We start from the raw sequence: 26026 nt of genomic DNA, 5'->3' as shown, positions 1-26026 counted from the left end.
ACCGTCGGGCCGCTTACTTGATCCACAATCAAACTCCGACACGTCTCAAGATGGCGCACAAACTGCTGTAGTACTTATCACACGCAAAATGTAAGTAAAATAGATTTGAATCGTCTGGCATACACTGTAGGAATTGTTTTTGGAGTGTACACAATTATTAAAATTGTCAACGCAGATTTGCCGTGCCTCTGTCTAGTTGAAACCCAGATTGATCAAAGTTTTATTTTACACGTGATACTTAGTCTGGAAAAATTTCCATTTTTGGTGATAGTCGACGACTTAGTCGGACTTAGTCGACTTAGTCGGGTCCCGACTATCGACTAAAGTCGCCGACTATGCCACCACTGAGAAAGAGTCAAGTTTAGTATATACGCCTTTGGAACCTCGCGGCAAGAGGTTCGAGAAAATTTTTGTTGAATGATAAGATCTCGTTTCTCCCCGAGCCTGAGTCACTTCGAGTTCTTGCTGAACAGAGATAGAATGTCGCTACGCTTTCCAGCATCATGATAACAATAATTAACGGCACGCATACATAGGGCCCGTACTTGTGTGAATGGATTCGAAACTTGCGGATGTAACGTATTCCAGCCTAGTCATCTGAACATTTGCTAGGCTGTCTGTATAGTCGTGTCTCACAGCAAGGCCGAAGGAGATAGAAGATAAGAAAAGAATAAAGCAAATGTCATGCTTGTAGACCTGAGGTTGTGTTGAGTTTGACAGAATCGAAGGAAATTAATATGATTGGACCATAGTAAATGAATCGCAGTTATTGCAGGTCATCAACTGTGACCAGAAGAGCTCTTCGGAGATGTGGAAGGAACGGCCGAAAATATGAATGCGGTGGTGCCCTCTCTGGTCAGGGGCATTATAGAGTTTGATGATATACAATTTCCAGAAAATGCGTAAAGTATTCTCACCAATGAATGATGTATAACGATGAAGAGGTATCTTCAATGGTAATGCAATGAATATGAAAACCAGGGTATTGAACGCTAAGAAAAAATGACTATGAGCTTTCCGAGTCAATTGCGTATCCGGGATAGTGTCATGTTTCCAATTTTTGTTGTGCAAGAGGGTGACTAATCGGTCAACCCCATGCTCTCCATACGCAATCCGAGACTGACATTCTCAAGAGCACTATCAATGAGATCTTGAGCCATGGAGAGATTGGCAAGGCGTGCCCTCAGGACAGGAAGACATGCAGAGAAGACTCCATTAACCTGTGAACGTGCTGAAGACACATCGCCATCATTAGCTGATTCGTCGTCTCCTTCGTCAGTGTTATTTTCGAGGGGCTTCGTCAAATTTATGATGGAGCTTTGTAACGACGTGGCTTCAGCGTGCAATTGCTCTGTAAGTAATTGTGAATCGATATATATTGTGCCGATCAAAGTACTTGAACGTACCTAGATCACGGAGCATATCCTGATATACTTTAAGAGGTTCATCTTCAGGAGGATCAGGTGTGTCTCGCGACACCAACGTTAAAGCTTCAAGTTCGATACGATTACAAGCATCGCCGTTGGAGTGGAACAGCTTCATAATTGCTGGGGCTTCTGTTGCGAACTATATGACGTGGTTAAATGAAGATAATCAAGGCGGTACGCTGATTTATTCACCACGTCAGTTCCTAGCCCGTCATAGAATTCAATTGATCGTTCCGAATCCATGCGATCCAACTGTTCAAAAATTTCTGACTCCTCGGCTGCAAGCTCTTTTGCACGAGTTTCAATAGCATTCTGAAAAATTAAAAAGCAAGCGAGAGTTGTATCTTTGTACGAGAAATAGCAAAAAGAGTACGTACGGTAGCACTTGCTTCTGCCGCATTGAAGCAGGCATCGAGTGTGGATGACATATACGTCCATGGGTACACCTGAGATGCAACCTGTAAGGGGTCGGTAGTCTTTGTCGTCGAAGGGTCCCCGACAGGAGGTGATATGGCTGGTGGGTCTGACAACTATACACGTGTCAAGATAAGCGTCGATCTTATCGTTGTTAACATACAGGCTTGGGGGACCAGGTACTCTGCAAAGTCACCGTAGTCGAACTCAATTTGGTTACTTTGAATCCAGTTTCTGAGGGTGCCCTGTTCGCTTTGCCAGTCGGTGTAGAGACACCAATGGATGCCTTTGATGAAATTGAAGTCGCGCTCGGTGCACGAGATAATTTGCTTGCAGCACTGCCCGACCGCGATGCCGTTGGTTTGGACTTCGATGAGCTGCCCATGGCTGATTCACTCAGCGGTTTGGATACAGCATTTCGTCCTGAGACAATCGAAAGTTTGTTCAGTAAATTGGCAGATATAAGTTTCGTCACTGAGTGTAGCTACCACGGGAAGCAGTCGAAGATTCCAGGGCAGTCTCAGGCATCTCAGCGGAAGACAAGTCTTGTGAAAATAGAGCAAGTGCTGGAAACTCAGGACAGAGCGCGTATTTCGAACTCCGGTCAGTTGCCGCAAAAAATCCAGGTTTGTACATCGCCGCTACTGCCTTCCTTCTCACCTTTAAAGGTTCCTCTGCTGCCACCAGCTACCAGCTGGGCTATATCTACAGGCTCAGAGGCCCAAAAACTTGATATCTATCTCTCGTCATGTCTTTTCTCATCTCCCTCTTCAAGCCCCTCGCATATATCTCGCTCCCATTACTCCTGGTCCGTCAAGTCGCCGTATCATCGATGGTTGGGAGATACTACGCTCGGGTCGTCGTATATGCTGGTACCCTTATGACAGTGGCCTCATGTAGTGTCTTCATTGCTGCGGGAATGTCGCTTATTGGTCAATCTACAAATGTCAACGCTGTCGTTGCCCGAATATTCTACTTTCTCATCTCACGTTCATTGGATCTGAAAATTTCGGTCGAAGGCGAAGAGCACCTTCAAACGTCTCCTACAGTTCTTATGGCTAATCACCAGAGTATGCTTGATGTTTTGGTCATTGGAAGGTGAGCCCCGATTTTTGAGGTACCCTTCACTTCCCGGATATGTTATCTTACAATTCGGTTCATCGTCGTCTGTCAACTTAGATTGATGCCCAAACAGACAGCTATTATGTCCAAAAAGTCACTTCAATTCACTCCCTTAGGCCCTTTCATGACAATGTCTGGAACGATCTTCATTAATAGGGGGAACAGTGCAAGCGCCGTCCGTTCCATCAATGCTGCAGGAGAGAAAATGAAACGAAATAGAACCTCTGTTTGGATGTTTCCTGAAGGGACTCGGCATATGTCAGAAACTCCCGACATGCTTCCGTTGAAGAAAGGTGGCTTCCATTTGGCAATCAACGCTGGAATTCCAATCACTCCAATTGTCACTGAAAATTATTGGCATATATACCACAAGGGCCTTTTCGAATCTGGCACTATAAAAGTTCGAGGTAAAAAAATCTTTGGTTTCCATACATGGTCACTAGGGTACTCATTATCCATCACCGTAGTTCTCCCCCCAATTTCTACAGAAGGATTGAATGCCAGCGATATAGGCAAATTCTCGACCCATGTGCGCGAGGTTATGCTTGAGGCACTCCGCGATATTTCACCAAAGGTTTCTGCAGAAAAAGAAACCCTAGAATCTCAGAAACCCACAACACAAGATCCAAAACTAGCGAAATCTCACGGAGGTCCCCTTGAAAGCGCTGCGGTTTCCATCATTGCCGTCTCAGAACACACTGAAGACTTAGTTACGAAAAAATCCAATTCGAGTTCATCGATCGCTTCATCGTTAACCTCATCCGAAAGAAGGAAGGCCAATATGAGCGAAGCTGGGACGGAAACTGAAGAGGACGAAGGCATGATTTTGGTTGGAAGACCACATTAATGTTTTATGAATGGCAGGACTATAATGGCTCTTGGACTCTTTACATATTGCATCCAAGTGACTGACGTTCCTTAGCTGTCATCGCTCAAGGCATGCGAAGAACCAAGCACGATGGATTGCTCACTTAATTCTATATCTCACTCTGCTTACACTATTTCACAACCTATTGACATCAAGTTCTTGACTGGACGATCACTTCATGACCTTCGAAAGTTGGCGAAGTTGCACTAACTAATAAACCGTTCTAGAACTTTCCTCCATCCACGCAACACATGTTCTGTGAGGTATGTTTCTTCTGCTTAGTGGTACTCGATTCACACTACTTCAACGCTATGCCAGGCTAGTCAATAACATAAGTATTATATCAAATAAAGTGAATTACCGAGCCCGCGTAACATACTATACACCTCTTTTCTCTTTATTCGTCTGCAATTAATGTTGACCCACGTACGTTGGTTTCGAACGTGTCACCAATCAATGAGGGAACGGAATATTGTCACTCGTTACAACGGCCAGGTAATTCGTTCAGACTTCGAACTACTCGTCAGTCGCACGAGTGTGTTACCCTCTGTTTTAAAAGTACGTTTTTATACTCAACTCGTGTACTTACTTACTTACCCGTCACAGATCCATTTCGGGCCTTCGGCTAAGACCGATGTGATTAGAAAAGAACAACGGTGAAGTACCTGTCAAACTTATACTGACAACCTTGTTTTCTAACGATTCTTCCTTAGCACCGTAAAACAAGAAAGTACTATGCGACCGTTGTTGGCTCAAGACTGCTGTAGCAGCAGTCTGTCCCTTTGTTCCCCTTGATTCAAGTTGTCGCTGTACCCTTAGGCGCCGGAAACGATTCCTCCCCAATTACTTGGAAGTAAAGTGATGAGTAGTTAGGTGGTTGCCAACCTTCCTCTTCTTAGAGATTATAAAAAGATGCCTGATTCAATATTTTCCTTCGTGGACGATCCCTCTGATCAATTCCACAACATTCGTCGAATTCTTAAAGGTGAGCTTTTGTCTCTGGCCAAGTCTACGACTTTGACTTTGAATCAACTAGTTTAGAAGTATGCCAAGACCCAAAGGCGCGAAAAATCGCCCCAGAGACTCGAACGCACCCCCGCGCAAAACCCCCATATGCCAAAACTGCAAGCAGCCTATCGCCGGGCACGGTAAACATGGAGGTGGCAACAAATATTGCCCTGTCAATATCTCGTACGCTTCTAGGGGTTTATCCAAGTCAACTGATCCAGAGTCGTCGAGAATGGGAATTAAGTTCGATAACCAGACTGTAGATGATTTTGTCAAAAGAGGTCAACAAAGTGGCTCATCCGCTACTCCATTGGAAGCTCCGGTTGCCTTACGCTGGGAGAAACCGATGTGCCCTGATTTCGTGACAGAGACCGGAGATCATCTTCATCTGACCGATCCATGGTTTGATTCGACTCCAGAAAGCTCAGGAGTATCTGCGGCGAGCTCTCCTGGGATAGTCTGGCCCCCCCTTACCGGAGATCAATTGCAGTTATACCTCTTTGACCCAAATTATTTCGCGAATGCCCTCCAGTTTGTTATGATAAGCAATATGCAGGATGGCATTGGCGGGGATGCTGGTCCGAGTCTCTAATGCTGTTTTTCACACCTTTTTGCCTTTTCATATCTTCTCTTCGGTTTCCTCGTTGTTTCCAGCCTTTTCACCTTTTCGCCTTTTCGCTTTCGCTTTTGATTTCTAACTTTCCTTTGTTGTCTAAGTGGTTGTTGGTATCTACCCAGACTCGAGAGCGCCCCACGCTCATGTGTATCCTGGACACCTTCACCCAAACTTCCCAAACTTATCTTTGAATTCCGAATTTTTTTTGTTGAACATTTTTTGTAGATAATCACATCTTCACCATTTTCTCGCCTAATTTTGCTTTTCCCTTTTGTCCGGTTCTATCTTTATGTCTCCCTTTCTTTTTGCTTCGCCACTAACAACCATTTCATGATTATGAACCACTATATCCGTTACTCCCCTCCATTATTCCCTCGTCCCCATTCTATACACAACACCCACAGTCCCTTGATCGCCTGTCTCGAAGTCATCGATGCCTGGTGACTATAGTCATCAAGCATTGAGTACTTCCGACAACACCATTCAACCAGGAGAATTTCCTCTTCTCCTTCATCTCTTCCAGTCTTACCTTTTGCCTCTATATTCATCATCCTATTTCGCCCACTCCTCTGCAAGCACCTCTTTTCCTGATTACCTCTTTTCCAACCCTCTTCCGAGTCTGTGCAATTCCATCCTATCCATCACCACAGACACACACGGGGTATCTTCTCCTGCTCTCCCTGTTCCTCCTCCACCTCCTCCTCCTCCTCCACCTCCTCCTCCTCCTCCACCTCCTCCTCCTCCTCCACCTCCACCTCCTCCTCATCATCATCATACTATCATAATGCCCTCATTCGACAACCTTTAGTATCCTCAACATACATCCTCGATGACGATTCAACGGCCTGGACACGATATTTGTACCACGTAATGCCACATCCAACTCCTTCAAAGATTTCAATCAACTGTCTGTCCTTTCTGCGCACATCTACAGCTACTCTATGTCTGCTTCAATAATGGTTTCTCTCCGTCTGTCATTACCGCACACATCTATCACTATTCCCCCACCCTCATTAAGTTATATGTAACTTGTTATAGCATTGCCTCGACTAATAGTATTTGTTGATGGCATTTAACTTTGTGCTTTTTGCAATCTCCATCTAGCTAATCGGCAAAGGAAGGTAAAGTAGCACGCGCAATAAAGTTCAGACGGATCCGACAATCCAACAAAATGATAATTCGTGACAAACACGAGCAGCAGGTGACAATGACAGTGTACGAGAAAACTACGGCAAAGCAAGTGGAGGGGTATGTTACCGAGAATGTCATAAGTAGAATAATTATTCATATTCTACTGTATGTGAACGTGTTTTCGGTGGAGAAACCTGAATATGATAGTATGGCAAATGAGTGACATGTATGCATCCGGATTGTACAAGAAGAATGGGAAAGGAAGAAAGTAGAATATAGCGATACAACTCCAGTGACAGAAATTCGTTATCATGACATGTGAGATGTTGAAGACTTGAGAAACGAGATGATAGACAGGAAGTATGATAGGGGAGTATGCAGAAATTCCAAGTGGGGAGACAAGACAAAGAAAAAGAGAGGAAGAAGAGGAATAAAAAAAATGACAGCAAGCACGATCCAAGAAGTGAGAGCCAAAGTCACCCCACCCTAAAGAACGAGGAACACGAGGAAGTTTAAATAAAATCGAGTATAAGATGAAGGGCGAGATGAAGTCAAAACAGCCGGGAAAGAAGGCCGCAGAATTGAATAGCAAAAAACTAAAAAGCGACGTCTCAAAGTTCAAACGGCCCAATCGTCCAATCCACCACCTCCATATCCAGAGTTGATTCTGCCTCCCCAGTTCCTCGTCATCCGATCTTCCATCCTTTCCTCCTGACGCGCAAGGCTTACACCCAGCCCATGAACTCCTGCTGATCCTCCCATCCCACCACCCAACCACCCACTCCACCAACTTCCAGGGCTCACATCACCCGCGTCGTCGTCACCCTTGCCCGAAGACCCGGCACCAGACGATTTCCGTCTCCGCGAAGACGACTTGTTGCCCTTGGAGAACCTCGAGGACGGAGGACGTGTGCTGGCATATGACTCTGGAAGTTCGGCGAAGCTGATCCGCTTGCTCGGTGTGGACTGGCCCGAGCTATCTGCGTCTGTTATACTTCCCCTGCTCCCGAGGCCGCTGCGGGCCTTGAGCACTTTGCTCACAAGATCAGGGATGCTGAGTGTCTGCACGACGCCCGAGCCAGATGCTGACATAGGCGAAGGCGAAGGCAGCGGGGACGGCGTCGCCGCTGTGTGCGTGTTGCTCGTGGACACCGAGAGCGATAGCGAGGGAGTATGTACAGCAGATGGAAGTGCTGATGCGCTAGGGTTCGCATCTCCGTTAGGTGACGCCACCGCCCCGCGATGACGTTGCTTCATCGCAGATTGGCGAGGGGGCGAAGCAGATCGCGTCGAAGACGAGTGTTTGCCCTTCGTGAAGAGACGCGAAATAGACGCGGTTGCAGTAGACGTCTCCGCCTCTGCGGCAGGTGCTGGTGTACGAGGCATGAATGCCGGCGACTTTAGTTTATTTGAAACGGGAGGCGGAGGTGGGGGCTGGTCATCGAGGATTTTGCGCAGACTCTGCACCGTTCTCTTTGCTAAAAATCCATCCGACGAAGAGGACGATGACGACGCCTCTTCAACAGGCGGCGTTAACTGTCGTATGGGCGACACTGTTCCACGGTTTTGCGAGACAGGCGATTTTGATGATCTCCGTGACCTCCGTTCTCGTTCCGTGCTGCCACTAGCTATGCTCGAGTCTCTTCTCCGACTGACGAATGACGGCGTGGCTGACCCAGGTGGAGTAGGCCGGAAAACAAAGGAAGAAAGCATGTTATACGCCGGAGTCGAAGGTTCGAGGGGTTTATCAGCGAGTTTAGAAGGAGCGAGGGAAGAAAATGACTGCGTGGAAAGCAAGCTGGTTGTAGATGACGAAGCCACATCAGAAAGGGGTTTCCAACTGGAGTCTGGGGTAGGGTGTACGGATGGGGACGATCTGAGACCAATGGTTGACGGAAGAAATATAGATTCTGTGTCCTCTGTGGAAGCGACATATTGTGTCAAAGCTCTCGGTGGAGGTGAGACCAAGTTGGACCGGCTTTGGAGAGTGTAGTGCAGACGGGGGGCGGCAGCCGAATCCGACTGGAGACGTAGGTCCAAGGAAGGCCGTCTCCGCATCGAGCTCATATATCCACCACCGCTGGGTAAGCTACAGCTGACCCCTCCTTTACGCATTGCTGTGGAACTATCAATATTCGAACGAGAAGTATATCTTCTCGACGAGGGAGAACTATTGTTTTCCTCGATAAATAGACCCTCTACATTCCTGCTGATTTCTTCTAGGTCGTCGGCCCACGCTGCCCTTGCGTCCCATGTTTCTCTGATCCTATGGGATAACCCCAGTGCCCTTGCCTCCAAAGCTCCATCCCCTGACGTATCTGCGCCTAATATAGTCGACAAACTGGATTTTGTCGAGATCGATGATTGCAATAAGGTATTTGACATCTCCAGTGCGTGTACACTTCGTTCAAGCAAAGAGTCCAGATACGGATCGCTGGATTCCAATTCCTGCTGTTGTTGCTGCTGGAACTGTTGGAAAGAAGAGACAGATTGCCTCCGTTTATGGCTGGGTAGAAAGCGTTTGTTTCTACGGGGCGAAACGGCCTGCGGCCTCTGCGAGGGTGAAGCTACGGGTACGTAAACAATGTTGGCAGCGTTGACGTCCGTGTCCGTGTCTTCGTCGGCTTCTTCTGCGCTATCTGGGTAATCCGGCGGCTTGTCCTCTTCCTCTTCCCCAACTCCTACTCCCAATCTCGACCCGGAAAACGAGTGCAAATGGCGTTGAGTTGGATACAATATCTGTTGACTGTGACCGCTATTAGGTTGCCACCCTGTCGTGGCTGCTGCACCGCGAGTGGGTACAGAAAAATACTCAGGAAGCGTTGACGTCGTGTCTGAAGACAACTTTGAAGTTGATGCTCGCTTTCTGTGGGTTTTCCTGGGACTGGTAGCACTCCGACTGCTCTTGCTGGTGCTGGTGTATGTGCTAGAGTCAAAGCTGGGGCTGTTTGGATGGTTTGATTTCGGATAGGACATTATGAATAGAAACGCGAATCTGGTAGAATCAAATAAATTATGCAATCAAGTTTCAGAGAGTAATGAAATCTCCGCAGAGAGCGCTAATTGCGCTCCCTTATCCAACGGAAGCGTCGGCAGAGGAAGATCGAGTCAGAGGAAGTGACGGACGTGTGGCTGTTGGGGACAAGTCCAAAGGTCAAGTGTGCTCGCTGACCGCGTGGTGGCCCTGACTCAACTCGGCCCGCCCACCCCGTCAGTCTCACCCAACAACAACGCCATCACTTTTCCGCTCACCATCACCTCTCCATATCCCTCAACACCACCACAAGCGTTCCCTAGCATATCCCATCTATGAGCGACCATCGTCCATGTTCTGCGCAAACTAGCATCCTGGTGCAACAAATCCACAGCCTTGGACTCAAATAGACATGTACCAAAGATAACAAAGCGAGAAGATAACGATCAATCGCACTAATATCCCGAATGTCCTTGAATTCCCCACAGCGCGTCCAAATTTAATGAAAAGTATAGGAAAGGAAGGTCACCATTACCACCCCGATGGGTTGGTATGCTCCTTTCGTTTAAAGGTGGGCTGCGCATCCGGGCACATCAAGCCTATTAAAGCGGCACAGAAACCAATCGTACCTAGAATTGTACACAATGTGCACAAAGGACTCGCGCATCATTCTACGGATATACTTCACAAATACCGTCTGGGATCATTTTCTTTTGGTGTCTTCACAGCTATTCGTATACATGAGCAGGAAAGCTAATATGGCGTATATACAGCAAGTTCAAACTGGTACACGCAAAAAGGCGCGACTTACTCACACGGCGTACTACCACCACTACTTACAATAAATAACCTTTCCCGGTATCGATGAGATAGGATCACTACAACGACGCGCACATATCTACCACATCATCAATCTAAAAACGAAGGAGCCCCAATTCAAAGCTGGTTGTTTGCCGGATATAGCTGGAACCTCAAGGCATCGCCATCGATAGCTCCACTGTTGACCAACTTGGTGGATCTCACTCGCCCTTCCTGCCTTATTGTCGACAGCTACTGAAACGGCTGAGAACTCGCTGATCCGCACCGCCCTTATCTTTCTTGTTGTTCATCATAAATCGTGGTCGTCAACATCGAAATATTAGAGAAGAACACGATTTCTTTAGATATCAATTCCATGCGTCGCAAGGTGAAACGCCAAACTAGGAAATACACTTTCTAAATACGGGCACTGCTTTCTTGGGTTGTCCAAGTTGTCTACCGACCGATTGGGCATTTATTTTACCGCTTCTTCTTTGGTTCTCCTTGACTATTTTTCAATCTGTGGCCTCAATCAAATGGTTGAAAAACTAATGCTATACACTGAATCTCCCAATAATCACTGTCAATAGATGCATTTCGATTCAGCATGATGTCATTCAATTAGTTAACTATGTATAAAGACGGAACCACACACAACCTATATACCAAAGCCCAAAAAAGAGATACACAAAACCACAAAACAGAGAAAATAAAACCGACTAATTATTTACAAGGATTTCTATTAGTTGATGGATGAAGCAGGGATATATCATCAAAGCGCTCTATGTTTGTTGAGCGAAATGGGTTAAACATCTATAAAGAGTCCAGATTGACCAAAAAGGACGGAAGGAGAAGAATGTCACATAGTGGAAACATGAGGCAGAAGGTTGATAATGATGAGGATTTGAGAGAAGCGGTTTTATCGCCTTTGATCCTGATAAATCATGGATCATATGGAAAACTGAACTGGAGAAAAAGCAAAGAAGAAAGATCAACTCCGCCCCCATGCACAACCTTCTCAAGCTGTCATCGAACAGTCGGCTTCATAGCTCCGTCTATGATAGAAAATATTTAAGCGTTCGTAGCGACGACGGGTGCGACTACCGGTGGTGCCTCGATCTCAGCTGCGTCGAAAGGGCCTGCAATGCTCTCCAAATAGGTCTGAACTTTCCTGTTGTACATGGCCAAAACAGGCATGTAGAACTTGAGCGACGTCCAGAGGAAGAATCGTCCGTACTGCGACCCAATGCTGTCGTAATCGGCTGAAAAAAATGGGTATATGTCAGTATATGGAAGGTTAAATCGCATTGATGAGGAGTTAATTTTGCCAATGGAAATCGTTAACCCGACAAGGAAATAGAAATTGATTGTCGTGTGGGGAAAGGCAGGGAAAATGCGGGGTAATTTTAGGTCGGAACTCACTTTGCAACGCTGAGCGAAGGTCCAGCCAAGTCTTGGTGACGTCCGTAATAATCGCGTCTACTTCCCATCTCACAGCCTATTAAAAATAGCACATCAACTCTCTTTCTCGACCATGATGAGTGTGAAAAGGAAAAGCAACGCACCTCCATCATGTGGCCAGGTTCATTCACAGTCCATACCATAACGTTCTTTCCTGCAATCTTGCATTCAGCTCGGAACCTAGGAATACAATTCAATGATGAGAAAATTGCATGAAACACCACAAAAAAGTAGCCTAAAAACGTACCGCTGTCCATCGACGGTGGCAAGCGATGCAAACGCCATGGAGAACGCATCACAGTCCTTCCAAAAGTATTTCCGGGCAACGTACGTACTCGTACCGATGTACGAGCGTCTGCAGTATGGAAGTCTCGCCTTGGCGAAGTTGATGAACCGCGGATGCCATAGACCCAACAGAATGCGCGGGGCGAGATCCGTCTCCCAGCTGGGATGCGAGGAGATGGTGTTGTGCATCAGCGAGAAGAGGCGGTCTGGATCATTCTGCACTTTGACGTCAACGTTGAACTTAATGTGGCGGTTCTCCGGCTGAAGTAAGAGTGGACGTTGTTAAGACGCATGCACGAATGGTAGCAGCGCCGCCAGGCATAACGCACCTTCATGAGCAGCTCGACTGTCTCCGCGAAAGTGGGGATCGCTTGTTTGGGTTCTTTCACGGTCCGTACATGCTGCATTCCATTCTCCCCATACCAGGTTCTCTCCTTGATTTGACCTACACAAAAGGGACACAAAAAGAAAAAAAGCACGGGCGGAACTCAGAGAGTGCAGGGTCGAGGCGCTGGGTGCGAATATTCACCTTTAGAGTCTGTCGTTCTCTCAAGGGCTAGAGAGCAAAAAGTACCGTTATTAGCGATTTTCCCTGGAGTCGGAAAACGCGGGGACAATTGCTCACCTGGGTCATGGAACATAACCACGACATCGTCTGCCGATACATGAACGTCTGCGAGGTGGTGTTAAAATATGGCTTTCCATCGAGTGCGCTCCAAACAACGCACCACTTTCGATGCCTTCGGAGCCATCTCTCATGGCAGCTTCGAAGCTTGCAAGCGTGTTTTCGGGGAAGCGCGAGGAAGCCTGATAACAATAGAAACGAGCGTGAGTGCATTGCTGGCGCAATTGTTGGAGCCATGGAGGCGCGTGGATAGATGGTCCAAGCAGCTGACATGGCAAAGAGACTGAAGACGAACCCCGCGATGACCCCAGCAGTCTAGAAGGTTGGATGAGCAGGTGTGGGGCATAATTTGAAATAGACATACCAGGAAGAGATCTTGTGGACATGTTGCTGGCAAAAAGAGGGGGTATATGTGGCCGAGCAGAGATAGCTATGGAATGAGAGAGGAAGGAGTGGAATGGTCTGAGACCGAGGACGCGTCTTATACAAAAGTTCATTGGAATCTTGATCACTCGGAGCCAAATGAGGGAAAAGCGCAGAAAAGCCTGTCATCCTTTTTTGCAAGTCAGCACAGCGAAGATCCGCGTATAGTACAGTCCGACCCTGCCACCATTGTCAATTTATCGACCTGAAGCTCCGAAAGAGACATTGTCCTGCCACTATTGGCATAGGGTGGGATCCGGGCGCCTCAACTTGCTTTTTTGTGTCAGCGGACCTGTTAACTCGGAGTAGTATCAGAGCATCAGGAGCTCAAATTTTCTGCTCGCTGTTCCGGCCAACCAGCAACCTGCCGCTGCGGCCGACGCCCGTGCATCTCTTTCTCTCCGACACCCACCGTTTTCATTTGAACGTTTGTCATACCCCCGTATTTCAGCCTATTTGCAGCACGCGCATGTGCGTCCGGCCATTGGCAATTCTCAGTCATGGGCGACTGCCAATTGATACGACATTTTTGCTATCTTAAAACTTGATATCTCAGTGGGGCCAGTGTTCTTCTCGAGCTCTCATTCACCTCCACTGGGAATGAGCTCGTGTGTACCAACGGCACCGCTTCCGAACTTATCGTCATCGTCAACGCGTTTTCCCACCAAGTCGCGTCTTGATCCCCATGAAGGCTAAAACTATCCCTGCACGTAATCCTCTTGCCTTTCATGATTAGCGATGTTCGCTCTTCGTCGTCCGAATAGGGCCAATAGGCTACACTTAAACTTACATCATGGTTATTCGCTACTTACTCGCAAACTCTTGAATCCTGACTGATCTCGTACATTTCAAACAGAGCATTCAAAACCCTCGAATGCCCAATTCTCTGGATAGGATCTCCGCCAATGCTCTGGTTCATAACGATGCAATCTCCTTTCAAATTTTTTGGAGCAATATATAGATAACCTTTCTGTTGTCCACTTGTCTTCGAAGAGAACATTCTTTGGAATCTTAACGGCGACGGCGATCACATCGTCTGTTGAGCTTTTTATACAGATGATGTAACTTTGCAATGGTTTCAGCGGCGCAGAATTGGAGCTGTCTGGCTACCATGTACCGAATCTCTTTGGAAACCTCCGCCATTGGTGCTCAAAAATTTTTGACCAGGTACTCGTACCGTACGTTACTAAGTGTGTGGCAGGGCACTAATTAAGATTTTTATCACATTTTGAATGTTTCGTAAGGTCAATCAATGCGGCTAGTAGTATACCGTCACAGATCCACTCTGCCCGAGGAATGCAAGTTTTGAAGCTAATGCAGTAAAAGTAGACCACTAATGCATCACAGCTTCTCAGCACAGGATGGTGCAAACATTGTATAATTTTTCTATCCCAATATTTTGAACTTTGTGATTTTGCGTGTTTGCTACATTGAAAGCGTTTCCTCTAACTTCAATAAGCGCTCATAACCTACACGTGATTTACCCCTATTCTGCCCGAGATATCTGCTGAGAACCTCAAATCATTCGGTTGTAGACCACTCGATATTATAAACAACGAATAGCAATGTGATTAACATAGTAGTAGAAGAAAATGACGAAGTGATAGAGTACAACATAGCAAAGCAAAGCGAGACAGCAGAAGACGGGGTGACATACACTCTAGTACTGTAAATTTAACAAATCTGGGACATTTACTTGCACAGCGATACCCAACCGTCGGAGTATCCAGTTGATGCCTCGATAAATGCCAAAATACAAACGACCCTTCCTCGACAATGGCCATTTAGTCGTACGGTCAGCAACCGCCCGTAGACGCACAGAATCGATCCACCTGCCCCCAGACACGAGCGCCCACGCCTCCTTGTCGTCAAAGTCCCAGCACCGATGGCCGTGCCTATACACAGCGATGGTGTCGAAATCGTGAATCGGCTTACGGATCCATATAAATAATAGATGAGCCGCGCTGACGGACCAGTAGAATGCTACTCGATCTTCCTCTCGAACACGATAGACCCGCAACGTGCTCGGTTGGTGTGTGTCCAGCATCCCAGAGCTCCAGTCTCTTGTCATTCGTATCCGTTCGAGGATTTCGTTTCTGCCTGGGTGAGGGAAGACGACCAAGGTCATGTCGTCTTCCTCTGGAGGCGGTCGGGTGTTATCCCATCTCTGCAACTTGGCTCTTTCTTGCGGATCGTAGTAATGTAGAGGGTGAAGTGGTCGTCGTGGAGGCATAGGCTGAGGAATAGGCATACTATGCTCTTGCCGTTTCGGCAAGAAACCAAAGTAAATCATAAGGAATTGGAAGAGCTGGAAGATGAGGGGGGCCGGGACGCCCCAGATTGCAAAAGGCGCCTCTGTTGGCGCCTTTATCTCGGGAGAGGGCCAGGGCTGCGGATCCGAGGCTACAAGCCAGTGGTAAACCTCTTCTTCCTCGAGCAGGTTCTCTGCGTACTCCTCCATGGTCTCCACCTCGTCTTCATCGCTTTCTCCGTAATCTGCGTCTACAGATGACGGCGATGTCGAGCGAACAGGACGCGGTTTCGTGAACATGTTGACCAATCTCGTATTCTTCGTGACCATGGGTATTTCACCCTGCTTGGTATACAGAGTAACCCCCTTGTTGGGAAAAGGCCAGCTATTAGACACCATTTTTACTCGAAGTCGTATTGGAGGTTATTGGCCTGAAGAAGTTCAATGTGAGTATCCTAGGAGTGCTATTGACGTTTTTTTTTTCGTTTAGTACAGACACGAGGTCCAAGCGCAGGCCCAACAAGCACCGAATTGGGGGAAGGTAATTGTTCTTGGGGAGGGTTTCGGTAAGTCGAGGGGAGAACTATAGTTATGTTCTCCGGTAGTTGTTGTTGTTTTGAGCGACAATAGAAGAGTATCGCATATCATCCACAATGGACACCAAGAAGAAAGACTGCTATTTGCAGTACAAGCACGCCAGGTCGTACAGTGGACATGGAGACGGAGTGCACACAAGGGAGCCCTTGTCCGGATTTGGAACGCAATCCCGCTTGTCAAAGTCACGAGACAAATAGTCATATGATCGTGTCAAAAACAAAAATTGAAAGCCCGCTCGGCTGCGGTATAAAAAAGTTTTGTAATGCAAATTTTAGTTTTTCTTCAAGTGTCCGCAATCAACCCACCGAAGCGCTAGCGCAAGCGCCAGGCGTTAACTCATCTGGATGGCGTTAATTCTTTCAGGTTGACGGAGCGAGGCGTCTTTCGGGATGCTCACGAGAAGGAGCAGCGCCGTCGAGCTCGCTTTCATGGTCCGAGTCCGCTTTGCCGCGTTGATTTGGCCTGTGGAGGCTTGACGCTCGATGGATGTCTGCATCGTCATATTCCTGTACCTGCCGTACCCCACGCTCTCCGGAGTGTGTGCCACTACGTGGCTTTGACGGAGTGGTTAAACCATGACGGGGACATCTCTTTTCTATTACTTTACTCTTGTATTACTTCTCAGAAATCAATTTGTTGCTTTCTCCTCATTTTTGCACTGTGCCATTAAACGAAATCATACATAGAATAAGTTTTACATCTATAAACAAAAAGTCAGGGATCATTTGCTATCTGCCTTTGTGTGCTTATAGTCCTCCTCATCACTATCCCCCACGTCGAAAATCGGAGGCTCAGCAACCTGCTGATCATCTTTTGACCTCTCCTTGCCCTTACGCTGCCTTGAAGATTCCAGGTCCTCGTCTCCTTCCTCACGCCGCAACGCAGAGTTCAGTGGTATACTCTCCTCTTCCTGAGTAAAAGGCAGCTTAACGGAACGCTTTCTCCGGAGCCTGCACCATACAAACGTCCCAATGACCAAGAACACCAGAACCAACACCAGCGCCGCAGATCCCGCGTTGTAATACGCTTCCCACATCGCCTTGTCTTGCTGTGGTGTTTTGGAGGGTGTGGGTGGTTTAGCGTCGTGCTGTTCAACAAAGTGTGGCTTGTCCTCATTGCCGACGCTACTTGGGATCTTGGCAGACCCTTCAAAGATGGCTGTAAAGTTGACGCCCATGAAGCGAAGCATCATGTCGTGCGATACATGAGGGGCGTCATATGGAGCCATATGCGACGCATTGAATATCTGGAGAAAATAGTGTCAAAAAGGTCCGTATTGCAGGAAACAAGTTACTCACCTTGACGTAGGTCAAATTGCGCGATGAGACCCATGTACCAGCCGGCACGGAATTAACAGTCCAAGATTGGGTTTGAACGGTCTACAACTCGTTAGAGACAAATTCGAGTGAAAGAACGAAGCGGGAACTCACTCCAAGTCCAGTGGCTCCGTTCCAAGTAAGCGAGTTCATCATATTCTCCAGTCCAATATAATTGCAAATCAGATCCTGGTCACCGGCGAAAATGAGAACGGGAATTTTGGAGAGAACCCGAGGGAGAATTGAGATGGACGATTCTTCTGAAGACTCGCGGAATGCACGGTGTACATCCGGCCGACATTCTCGCCAGCTTCCAGGGTGTGCTGTAGCATGTAAAGCAGCGACAACGTCTGAACGCTGTGTAACATCGCAAATCAATCAGATTGTAAAAGTTGGAAGAGGAAACGAGAAATCTTACGCCTAGGAAGCTAGTGACATGATGCATCGGAGGAGGCCAGTTCATTCCGCAATCCGGAGAGGTGTCTTCCAGTCGAATGTCGTAGATGTTAATACACATTTTCTGCCCCTTCACACTAAAATCCGTTAAAACTATGTCAAGGTGGAATTGACGAGAGACGGGAAATAGACGTACGTTCGTTCACTGGCATTCATGATAGAACGAAGGATACCCGCACAAGCGTCGATAGTCATCGGGTTTTTGTCCTTCAACTTCTCCAGAGCAGCTAAGCACGAGTCGGTTTCCTTTTTGGTTTCCTTCCAATTCTGTGAAAAGAGTAAGGCGACACATCCAGCAATGTTTACAACCACGTACAGCATCATTCTCCTCCATATGACCCATTTTAACAGCGTAGTCAATGTACGCAGGGTATTGTCTTTTTGAATCGATCCATCCGTTTCCAATTGCAATGCCCTTGAGGGGGACTTTCATGAGAGAATTCAAAACAGCATCGGCTAAATAAAATCGTGAGCATTGTATATGAACATGACTGCAAAGCGGACTGACCGAAGTATGGTATCCATTGGCCGCCGAAACTTTCTCCAGCAAAGTAGGTCTTGGGTAGGGGTCAAATAATTGATTGAGCAATCGTAGAAGACACACATACATCCACATTTTTGTATTCAGGGAATACAAGGTAGAAGTTCCGTAGGAATTCAAGGAAGTTACCTTGAGCCTGGGGAAAGGAGATGAAATAAATTATGCAGATAATCTGAGAATACATACAACGTCGGTGGTATGGACATATTTATCAGTGCTTGTATACGAGAAACCTGTCCCAGCAGGTTGGTCGACTGCATTTACCACGGAATATCAGGATACATTCTTTGAAATATATTGAGTTTGACGCACCAAACACCATCGTTGTATATTCCTCCCAACCGCCCTCCTGAACGTAGAAGTCATGATCTGACTTTCCATCCCACCGCCAGGGCCCAACTTCCATCATAGCTCCGTCGAACGATGAGCATCCTGGACCTCCCTGTGTACATTATTCACCACTAAATCAAACATAGCCTCAATGTTCGCTCACATTAAACCAGAAGACTATTCGTTCTTTGTCTGCCGTCCGTCTGTTTTTGACCATAAAGAAGTATAGATGTGCAGTGACATCTGTGCTTGATGCAAGCGAGAGGTTTGGGTCTGCGGAGAGATGGCCTCCGTACATGGTGAGTGGGTGGTCAGCATTTTGGTGAATGTAGGGTATTGAAGGTATATAGAAAGACGCTGCAGACGGAACTAGATAGCAAAGAAATTATCGTCAGTTAATCCCACACATAGTTCATTGATGGGCTCTTGTCCCCTCTAACGCACTATCGGTTGGGGCTGCGGACACCTGTCCGAGCAGTAGGTAAAACAGAAATGCAAGGTTTGATAGCACCATACTCTGCCACAGGCGAAGCATTATATCCTTGGGTGCGAGACGTGGCGGTCTCGAGCAGGGTAGAGGCCCGTGATGTGCTAGAAGAAGAGAGCGCTAGAAAGTATGTGGCAGTCGTTTGCTAACGCCGACTGCAGTGCCAAGCGGCCAGCGTTGATGGGTGGCTGTGCAATACTCAAAATGGGATATCGCGCTTGACATGCGCTCGACATTTCACACAACAAAAGGGAGACGCGTGCTGAGGCACACGCAAGACACACGACTCTGACTCCCGTATTCACTCCTTCTCCCCCAACCACCATCATGCGGCTGTCTCGCAGTCTCGCTATCTTTGCCCTCGCAGTCGGCTCGTGCAGCGCAGATGCATATTTCTCGGAAGGCTGGAAGCCTGGACAACAGGTGCAGCGCGAGACCCAGGCTGCATCCGCCACGTATGTGCCCCAGCCGTCTCAGACAACGCAAGCTGGTGCGCAACCCCCCAAGGCAACCCCGTTCAGCTTCTCCAGTCTATTCAGCATCGATAAGCTGTTGACTTCGGAGCCTGCGGTGGCCCTGTTCAACACATTCGGTATCAATATCACAGAGAGAGTCAATGCTGTGGTCAACGTCAAACTATGGGACGAGCGAGTACCGCTTATCACAGACGACAACTACCAGGACTTGATCGTCAACGAACCTCTGACAGAACAAGAAGCCGAGGACAGAGTGTGGGTCCTTGTCATGTATGTATTATGTATTGCCTATATGCTGCTGGTTTGCACGCTAAATTCTGAACGATAGTACTGTAACTGCTTCAAGACAAGAGGGCGTCTCCAAATTCATGGACGAAGTCTTCGACGATGCCTTTAATCAAACACAAATTGCTGGCGATCTTCCTAACGTCAAATGGGGCCGTATTGATTATCTCAACGTTACGGCAATAACCACAAAATGGGGTATCTGGCAGTATGTATCAACTTGTATTCGTGCCAACCAGCACTAATCTATATTCTCCAGAGCACCATATCTTGTTATCCTGAAAGACCGTGGCCAGAGCCTACGGTTCTATCGCCCATACCAAATCCGCCTCCGCGCAGATGCCCTCCGCGAGTTCCTCAAAGTTGAAGGCTGGCAATACACCAAACCATGGTCAAGTTCTTTCTCTCCTGGAGGCAAAAAGTGAGTTCAAGACCTAATTTTTTGGATTGAAACTAACCAGGCACATCCCACAGCGAATTCATCATGGAGTTCATGGCGGTTTGGTTCACCAAAATTTACAACTACGCAGTCCGCATCCCGAAATGGATGATGGTAATGATTTCGGGAGGTGTCGGGTCTCTTATTATAAGTCTCCTCCACCGACCTTCGGTCAAGAAAGCAGAGGCTGAGAAAGCAGCTAAAGCCAAAGCTCAAGCTCGCGCATCTAAACCCATTGCACCGCCTCCAAAAGCATCCACGCCAGTCGTTGCGGCCGAGAAGTCTGCTCCCAACACTGACAGCGAAGTTGACGCCTCAGCTCCTGCACCGAGACGAACAAGCGCCAGGCAGCGCAAGAATAAGAAGTAATTGGCGACTTTAGGCTCGCTTTAATTTGCTTTCGATGAATGCGACGACGACTCAAGATATCAGTATTCTGCGTTAGGATTGTGATGTGGAGTGTATTTTATTAATGTATGACAGGATAGATTTTTGTTGCGAGTGATACATTGTATGTATACCAAACTTACTTATGGAGAACACAGGCCTTTAGTTTGGCTTCTCGATCTACATTTTGCTTTGTCGTTGAACTTTCCATACTCTGCATGCTGTTTATATTTTTTATTTACAATGCATATTCATGCTTTGCAAACATCTACGATGGCCGATTATCTATCAGTGTACCGAAAAAGGATACCTACGAGGAAATTATTCGTACCGGATGTTCTTCGTAAGCCTGCTAATCACTATTCCAGCTCTCAGATGAAGGGACTAGATTGCAAAATACTCCTGTACATCTAACCTTCCTGACCCAGGCAGGCATATTCAAAATTGCCGACATAGGATAACGCCAAGCATCTGAAAGATAAAGTTCCGGAAACGGCCATTTTGCGCTCTGCAGTAAGTATTATAGTAGACTTCTGTAGACTTCTTGCATCAATGTAGTCCAAATGTAAGTCTTGCGAGTCGATCCGCAACCTCAGTCATCAGGCACATCAGCAAGGGTCGACATACTAGGAATGTGAGTCAAACTCTCGCATATGCCATTAAAAGATCTAAAAGATCAGTACCTAAGTGGGCGGAGAAAAACTTAGCAAAGGGAGCTCTAGATTATCAAAGCTCCGTGTTATCTGCATCATGTATATTGTCTTCGTAAGGTTGATGATATCAGAAAACTGCCATTGAAACCCACGCCTGGAAGGTGCATTCTCTCTTTTAGAACTGAATTTACTTCAACCTATTATCACATAATATTCACTAGTATCCAACTAAGAACTGTTTAGCGAAGTACCCATTCCGCTGTAGTTGCTACTCTTGATTATTAGCGCTCATAGAACGAAAGTTCGTTCAAAAATAGAACAGAACTAAAAATAGATCATTTTTCTAGTTCTACGTTTACGGGACGAAGGCGCAGCGAATGAAGTCCCGCACAGATTAAAAAGTATCGTACAAGGTATCAAATAACGCACAGCGCTGTACCGCTCAGTCAGAAGTATATGATATCTGTATGGACCTCGACATCAGCGGAGCATCAGAGTTTTTGAAGATAAATATTTCTAAACTTTTAAGTTATCCGTCTCTTCAAACAAAACAATAACGTGTCAGTCGTGGTCATCGACAATATTTAATTTAGCGCTATCCTATTATAGAGAGCCTTATGTTTGAGATTCACGAACGTTACCATACATGCTCTTCTGGAAAAGTGCAAAAGCTAGAAACGGCCATACCTGGTTCTGAAATAGCAACAGAGGTGCTTGGTGAGCAGACGCAAGACGGAGAACCTGCATTTGGGCACAATCGCTGCGGCTGGCATCAACGCCGTATATTTGCTACAAAATATTCAGGTCGTAGTTTTGAGGCTTAGCAATTGATATTATTCGGGTTGCGGTTATCTTGAGACTTTAAAAAAGACACGGTCACAGGTGATAATCAAAACCACAGAATCAGCACAGACGGTGACCAAGTGAAGCTGATTCATCCTCCACAGTACGTACTACTTACGAAAAAAAAGTGACCGTCGTCGAGTCATCCTTCGGTACGTTTGAAATTGAAATGGATGATGAGTTGATGAGATCGCTGGGATATAGGCTGGGCAGTCGTCATCAAGCAAAGAGAGTCGGGTACACTTGTGGTGGGTCACCTCACTCGGGGCCATGAGCACGGAGGGATTGTGAATGCCGAGAACGTGGGAAAGTCGGCAGAGTGATTGACAAAGCAGGATTGCTCGTCTTCCGTCCTTACACACTCTTCTCTCCGTCCATGGCACGACGCGGCGCAGCTTGGTAAGCGTCCCCTCCCCTTTCCATCTAGCCATTTTGTCTCTGACCGTCCCTCTTGTTCTCCGACCACCATGCACAACAGGACCGCTTCCGCTCTTATCACCCTTTTCGGCGCCGTCACAAACAGCGCACTCACCATCCAGGTCCTCGCTGTATGGCCCTCTCTCAAGTGGGAGCCAGAGAGCGAGTGGGAGCTCTCGGGCGATAAATGGCAGCTTACTGGTCTCAAGTTCATCTGGGCCCTTCTCTGCTTGTATTTCGCCTCAGCAGCAGCCGTTTGCTCTGTTGGTTTCCACGGTGTTCTCAAGGTCCGTCCTCTTTTTCTCCATGTTTGGCGCATATACTCACTCGTCAACAGCATAAACCCTCGCATGTTCGATTCTACCGCGACTACTCCATCGCTGACTTTTCCTTCTGTGCTTTCTTTGCTGCCCTCGCTACATACGGTGCATTCCTAGGCCCGGCTCGTGCAGGCGTTTGCGAAGAATTTTCTCACCACCCAGAGCTCATGCGCGATATGCTCGAGATTGGTCTCAGCCTCGAGAACTGCGAGCTGTGGATTGAGCGAGCAGTTTATGCCGGTCTTGCTGTCATCTTTGTAGTCATGATCATCCGCGTGAGTTTTCTTCTCTTCATTTGGCTATGAGCGTGTCGGCTATCTGTCTTTGCTTCTCGCTTCCTTTGCACCCGCATATATACCCTTCTGAAGACTCCTTTCTGTTCTCTGAGAACTCTCTGTTCTACTTGGTGCATCGGCTTATGCCTTCTGCCCTCGTACTTGACCATTCAGTGCCATTTTGGCATTTTCGGGGTCTCCGGACCTTCTTATTTGTTGTCTCATGTCATATGCGACCCTGCAAGCCTCGCCTCAAGCTCATTTCGAACCTCCGAGTTGTCCAAGCGTACTGATGAACCCTCTTTTCTCTTGATCCTGAAACAAAACTATAGTTGCATTTCCTGCTTGCAGTATCAAATTATTACTCGCATTTGACGCGCTACCAACATCATCACCACCAACGCAGTCCATTATGCCCTACAGCGCACTCTGCATCGTGTATATCAATGATTGACTCAAAGGCATCGTCAACAGTTTCAAATTCAACGTCTGCACACCAGATGCAGCGCATATACGTGTTGCCAAGCTGTAGCATTGCTAATGCAAGTTTGAGCGGGGACCTGGAAAGCGGGCGCGCAGATGACCTTGTATATGCGCCCGTACCCCGCCATACATTACCAATTGAACTGCAGGAGCAAGCAACAGAGGCTTGGGTGCCCTCGACATCACCCGCAGCTGCAGGACCGAGGTCACATCACCACTCACATTCACACTCGTACTCCAGTTCACATGGGAGGAGGCACCACCACCACCATAGGAGGAGTCATAGCCACCATCAGCAGAGGAGCGCCTCAAGGGAGACGACGGGCAGAATCAAATTGGATATTTCACCAGATGAAGGACTGTTGCCAGCATATGGGGATTTAAACCCTAAGGCTTGATTTTATTCGAGTCTTTTGAGTTTTTCACCATTTCTGCATTGTTTTCTTATCCATCCATTGTGTTCTCACCTGTTCACTTCTGTCTGATTCATTCTATGTATTTCTTTCATCAACACCTCCCAACACATTGCATCAACTCGTACAACACCAATACATACTTGCATTCCTGTCTTTGGCTCTTCATTTTTCCATCTTTGTCCATTTACTTCAACTCACGTTACAACCGTATCCCTACCTTCCTTTACCCCTTCTCTCGCAACATCTCCGACATCACCTTCCCGTGTTCTGCGTGTTTAAATTGAGTATCTCATTTTTACATTCGGCCTCTCCTGTTCCTACAATTTTTACTTCCGTGTATAGTGGCTTTTTACATTGGCTTTTCATTGTTTGAGCTTTTTTTAGCCATTGGAGTGCCCGCTTTATTCTCACCTCCTCTCCGTCCTCTGCCTTCAACCGCCTAGCTCATGCCAGGTTAAACGGACCCCCTCAACCTATTCGAAATACGCATGTACATAGTAAGACTGTCGAACCGAGTCGAATACCGCGTTGTGTTTTTCCGAATATATGATCATGATTCATGTCAATTCTCCCCGACCGACGCATTGATCTGGACCAGTACCATTGGTAATGCAAAAGGATTGCAAATCGTCAGCCTCCGTTGTGATAACAAGTGTAAAAGCACACTCGTCATGGTCTTATTAAATCTGGACTTCGTTTCAAGCATCCCCGACTACTATTCATTCATCCGAACCATCAACATTCACGCTTATAGGCCTATCTTTTGCACATTACCCCCACTGCTTCATATTTATCACCAGCAACGTTAAAAAAACCAATTATCACTCGCAATCGTGTCATGAAGTTCTTCGGTGCTGCCTTCATCTGTCTCGTTTCTGTGTCAGCCGCGTTCGCTCTATCAAACAGGATGTTGACATTGCCCCCGAGTCCTGGAGGTTTGTCGCCCTCGAAGTTAGCTAGTGGCCTGAAGCCTCAGGTCCTAGCGCCTATCGATGTGTCAAAGGCCAAAGAACAGGCAGACATGTGCAGGGCGGCCATCCAAGATCCCGCGGACAACATGCAGACTGTGAGGATCATCCCTTTACTCAAATCTGATTTTACCTCCTGCATTCCAACTGACTTTGAGAGGTCATCGAATTTTGACAGTTCGCGGTGGGGCAGTATGAGAATGCGGACAAACCAATGGCGATGCGCTATGGAGAATGTGTGCCTTTACGCGACGAGTCTGGTAACCCGATTGCGACGACCAGGTTCTGCCAGCCTTCGTCGTGCACCATATACAGGTAGACGGGGGTCTGCGTTTTCCTTCTCGACCATAATGCTGACCTATGAATACTGCGCACCAGGGATCGCGAGTGTAAGGATCGTGTTCTCACTTTGCCGCCTCAGACGACCGCCGGATGGACTATGGAATCCCCCGCGTTCAATTTTGCGGATGCGACTGGGTTGCTTGGGGAGAGCTCCTCTTGCACCCCGGCTGTTGTTTGATCATAGTATGCCTGTTCTCTCTGTGTGATTATAAGATACCCTTCTTCGTTCTTTACCATGATTATCTTTTCAACCGTATTGTACATCTATAAAATCAGTGATCTGGGCGCTGGATAATACATTTCTTACACAAATTGTAAAAAAAGATCTTTTTTCCATTAGTGGCAATGGCGTTGCCTTTTCTGGACGAATTGTTTCAAGTGTTGGTCATGTCACAATTATAGAAGACAAATGACGCGGAAAATGATTAATTCCAGATGAAATAGAAAGTGTATAATAATGATAGAAATGTTATACTTAACAAAAAGCCATCATTAGAAATGGCAAGGTTATTCCATCAGAGGAATTAGAATAATTTTGAATCTTCGTCCTAATTGATCCTCATTGTGTCCCAACTGTCGCGCTTTCATCGTT

General features: G+C 47.0%; 10 protein-coding genes across 10 annotated transcripts; 5 read left to right on the top strand and 5 right to left on the bottom strand.

The window, feature by feature from the left end:
• Window positions 1-1079: 1079 nt before the first annotated feature.
• JR316_0004434 (uncharacterized protein) lies at window positions 1080-2369 on the bottom strand (the record flags this gene model as incomplete). Its single annotated transcript, XM_047890200.1, has 6 exons — window positions 1080-1351; window positions 1407-1566; window positions 1620-1739; window positions 1805-1957; window positions 2005-2264; window positions 2330-2369. 6 exons carry the CDS (start codon window positions 2367-2369, stop codon window positions 1080-1082), a joined length of 1005 nt encoding a protein of 334 aa, XP_047749961.1.
• A 220-nt stretch (window positions 2370-2589) lies between these two features.
• Window positions 2590-3810, top strand: JR316_0004433 (1-acyl-sn-glycerol-3-phosphate acyltransferase; the record flags this gene model as incomplete). Its single annotated transcript, XM_047890199.1, has 3 exons — window positions 2590-2939; window positions 3021-3370; window positions 3431-3810. 3 exons carry the CDS (start codon window positions 2590-2592, stop codon window positions 3808-3810), a joined length of 1080 nt encoding a protein of 359 aa, XP_047749960.1.
• A 1066-nt stretch (window positions 3811-4876) lies between these two features.
• On the top strand, window positions 4877-5431 carry JR316_0004432 (uncharacterized protein; the record flags this gene model as incomplete). The annotated part of the gene is made up of 1 exon (XM_047890198.1): window positions 4877-5431. The coding sequence occupies one exon, from the start codon at window positions 4877-4879 to the stop codon at window positions 5429-5431; it is 555 nt and encodes a 184-aa protein (XP_047749959.1).
• Window positions 5432-6735: 1304 nt separating this feature from the next.
• Window positions 6736-9562, bottom strand: JR316_0004431 (uncharacterized protein; the record flags this gene model as incomplete). The annotated part of the gene is made up of 2 exons (XM_047890197.1): window positions 6736-6780; window positions 7211-9562. 2 exons carry the CDS (start codon window positions 9560-9562, stop codon window positions 6736-6738), a joined length of 2397 nt encoding a protein of 798 aa, XP_047749958.1.
• A 1867-nt stretch (window positions 9563-11429) lies between these two features.
• JR316_0004430 (Phosphatidylglycerol phospholipase C) lies at window positions 11430-13115 on the bottom strand (the record flags this gene model as incomplete). Its single annotated transcript, XM_047890196.1, has 10 exons — window positions 11430-11620; window positions 11781-11856; window positions 11924-11999; window positions 12067-12365; window positions 12434-12549; window positions 12634-12660; window positions 12730-12777; window positions 12833-12911; window positions 13025-13044; window positions 13094-13115. 10 exons carry the CDS (start codon window positions 13113-13115, stop codon window positions 11430-11432), a joined length of 954 nt encoding a protein of 317 aa, XP_047749957.1.
• Window positions 13116-14812: 1697 nt separating this feature from the next.
• Window positions 14813-15802, bottom strand: JR316_0004429 (uncharacterized protein; the record flags this gene model as incomplete). Its single annotated transcript, XM_047890195.1, has 1 exon — window positions 14813-15802. The coding sequence occupies one exon, from the start codon at window positions 15800-15802 to the stop codon at window positions 14813-14815; it is 990 nt and encodes a 329-aa protein (XP_047749956.1).
• A 919-nt stretch (window positions 15803-16721) lies between these two features.
• JR316_0004428 (Cell death protease) lies at window positions 16722-18941 on the bottom strand (the record flags this gene model as incomplete). Its single annotated transcript, XM_047890194.1, has 11 exons — window positions 16722-17246; window positions 17299-17379; window positions 17431-17673; window positions 17735-17849; window positions 17909-18039; window positions 18089-18228; window positions 18281-18329; window positions 18381-18449; window positions 18500-18567; window positions 18626-18755; window positions 18807-18941. 11 exons carry the CDS (start codon window positions 18939-18941, stop codon window positions 16722-16724), a joined length of 1686 nt encoding a protein of 561 aa, XP_047749955.1.
• A 516-nt stretch (window positions 18942-19457) lies between these two features.
• Window positions 19458-20699, top strand: JR316_0004427 (uncharacterized protein; the record flags this gene model as incomplete). The annotated part of the gene is made up of 4 exons (XM_047890193.1): window positions 19458-19876; window positions 19935-20099; window positions 20151-20312; window positions 20366-20699. 4 exons carry the CDS (start codon window positions 19458-19460, stop codon window positions 20697-20699), a joined length of 1080 nt encoding a protein of 359 aa, XP_047749954.1.
• A 1981-nt stretch (window positions 20700-22680) lies between these two features.
• JR316_0004426 (uncharacterized protein) lies at window positions 22681-23255 on the top strand (the record flags this gene model as incomplete). Its single annotated transcript, XM_047890192.1, has 2 exons — window positions 22681-22917; window positions 22968-23255. 2 exons carry the CDS (start codon window positions 22681-22683, stop codon window positions 23253-23255), a joined length of 525 nt encoding a protein of 174 aa, XP_047749953.1.
• Window positions 23256-24962: 1707 nt separating this feature from the next.
• Window positions 24963-25612, top strand: JR316_0004425 (uncharacterized protein; the record flags this gene model as incomplete). Its single annotated transcript, XM_047890191.1, has 3 exons — window positions 24963-25190; window positions 25271-25407; window positions 25471-25612. The coding sequence occupies 3 exons, from the start codon at window positions 24963-24965 to the stop codon at window positions 25610-25612; spliced, it is 507 nt and encodes a 168-aa protein (XP_047749952.1).
• Window positions 25613-26026: the final 414 nt, after the last annotated feature.

The sequence above is a fragment of the Psilocybe cubensis genome, chromosome 4 (genome assembly GCF_017499595.1).
Source record: "Psilocybe cubensis strain MGC-MH-2018 chromosome 4, whole genome shotgun sequence".
In the NCBI taxonomy this organism is placed as follows: Eukaryota; Fungi; Basidiomycota; class Agaricomycetes; order Agaricales; family Agrocybaceae; genus Psilocybe; species Psilocybe cubensis.
This window is presented reverse-complemented; position numbering and strand designations above follow the sequence as displayed.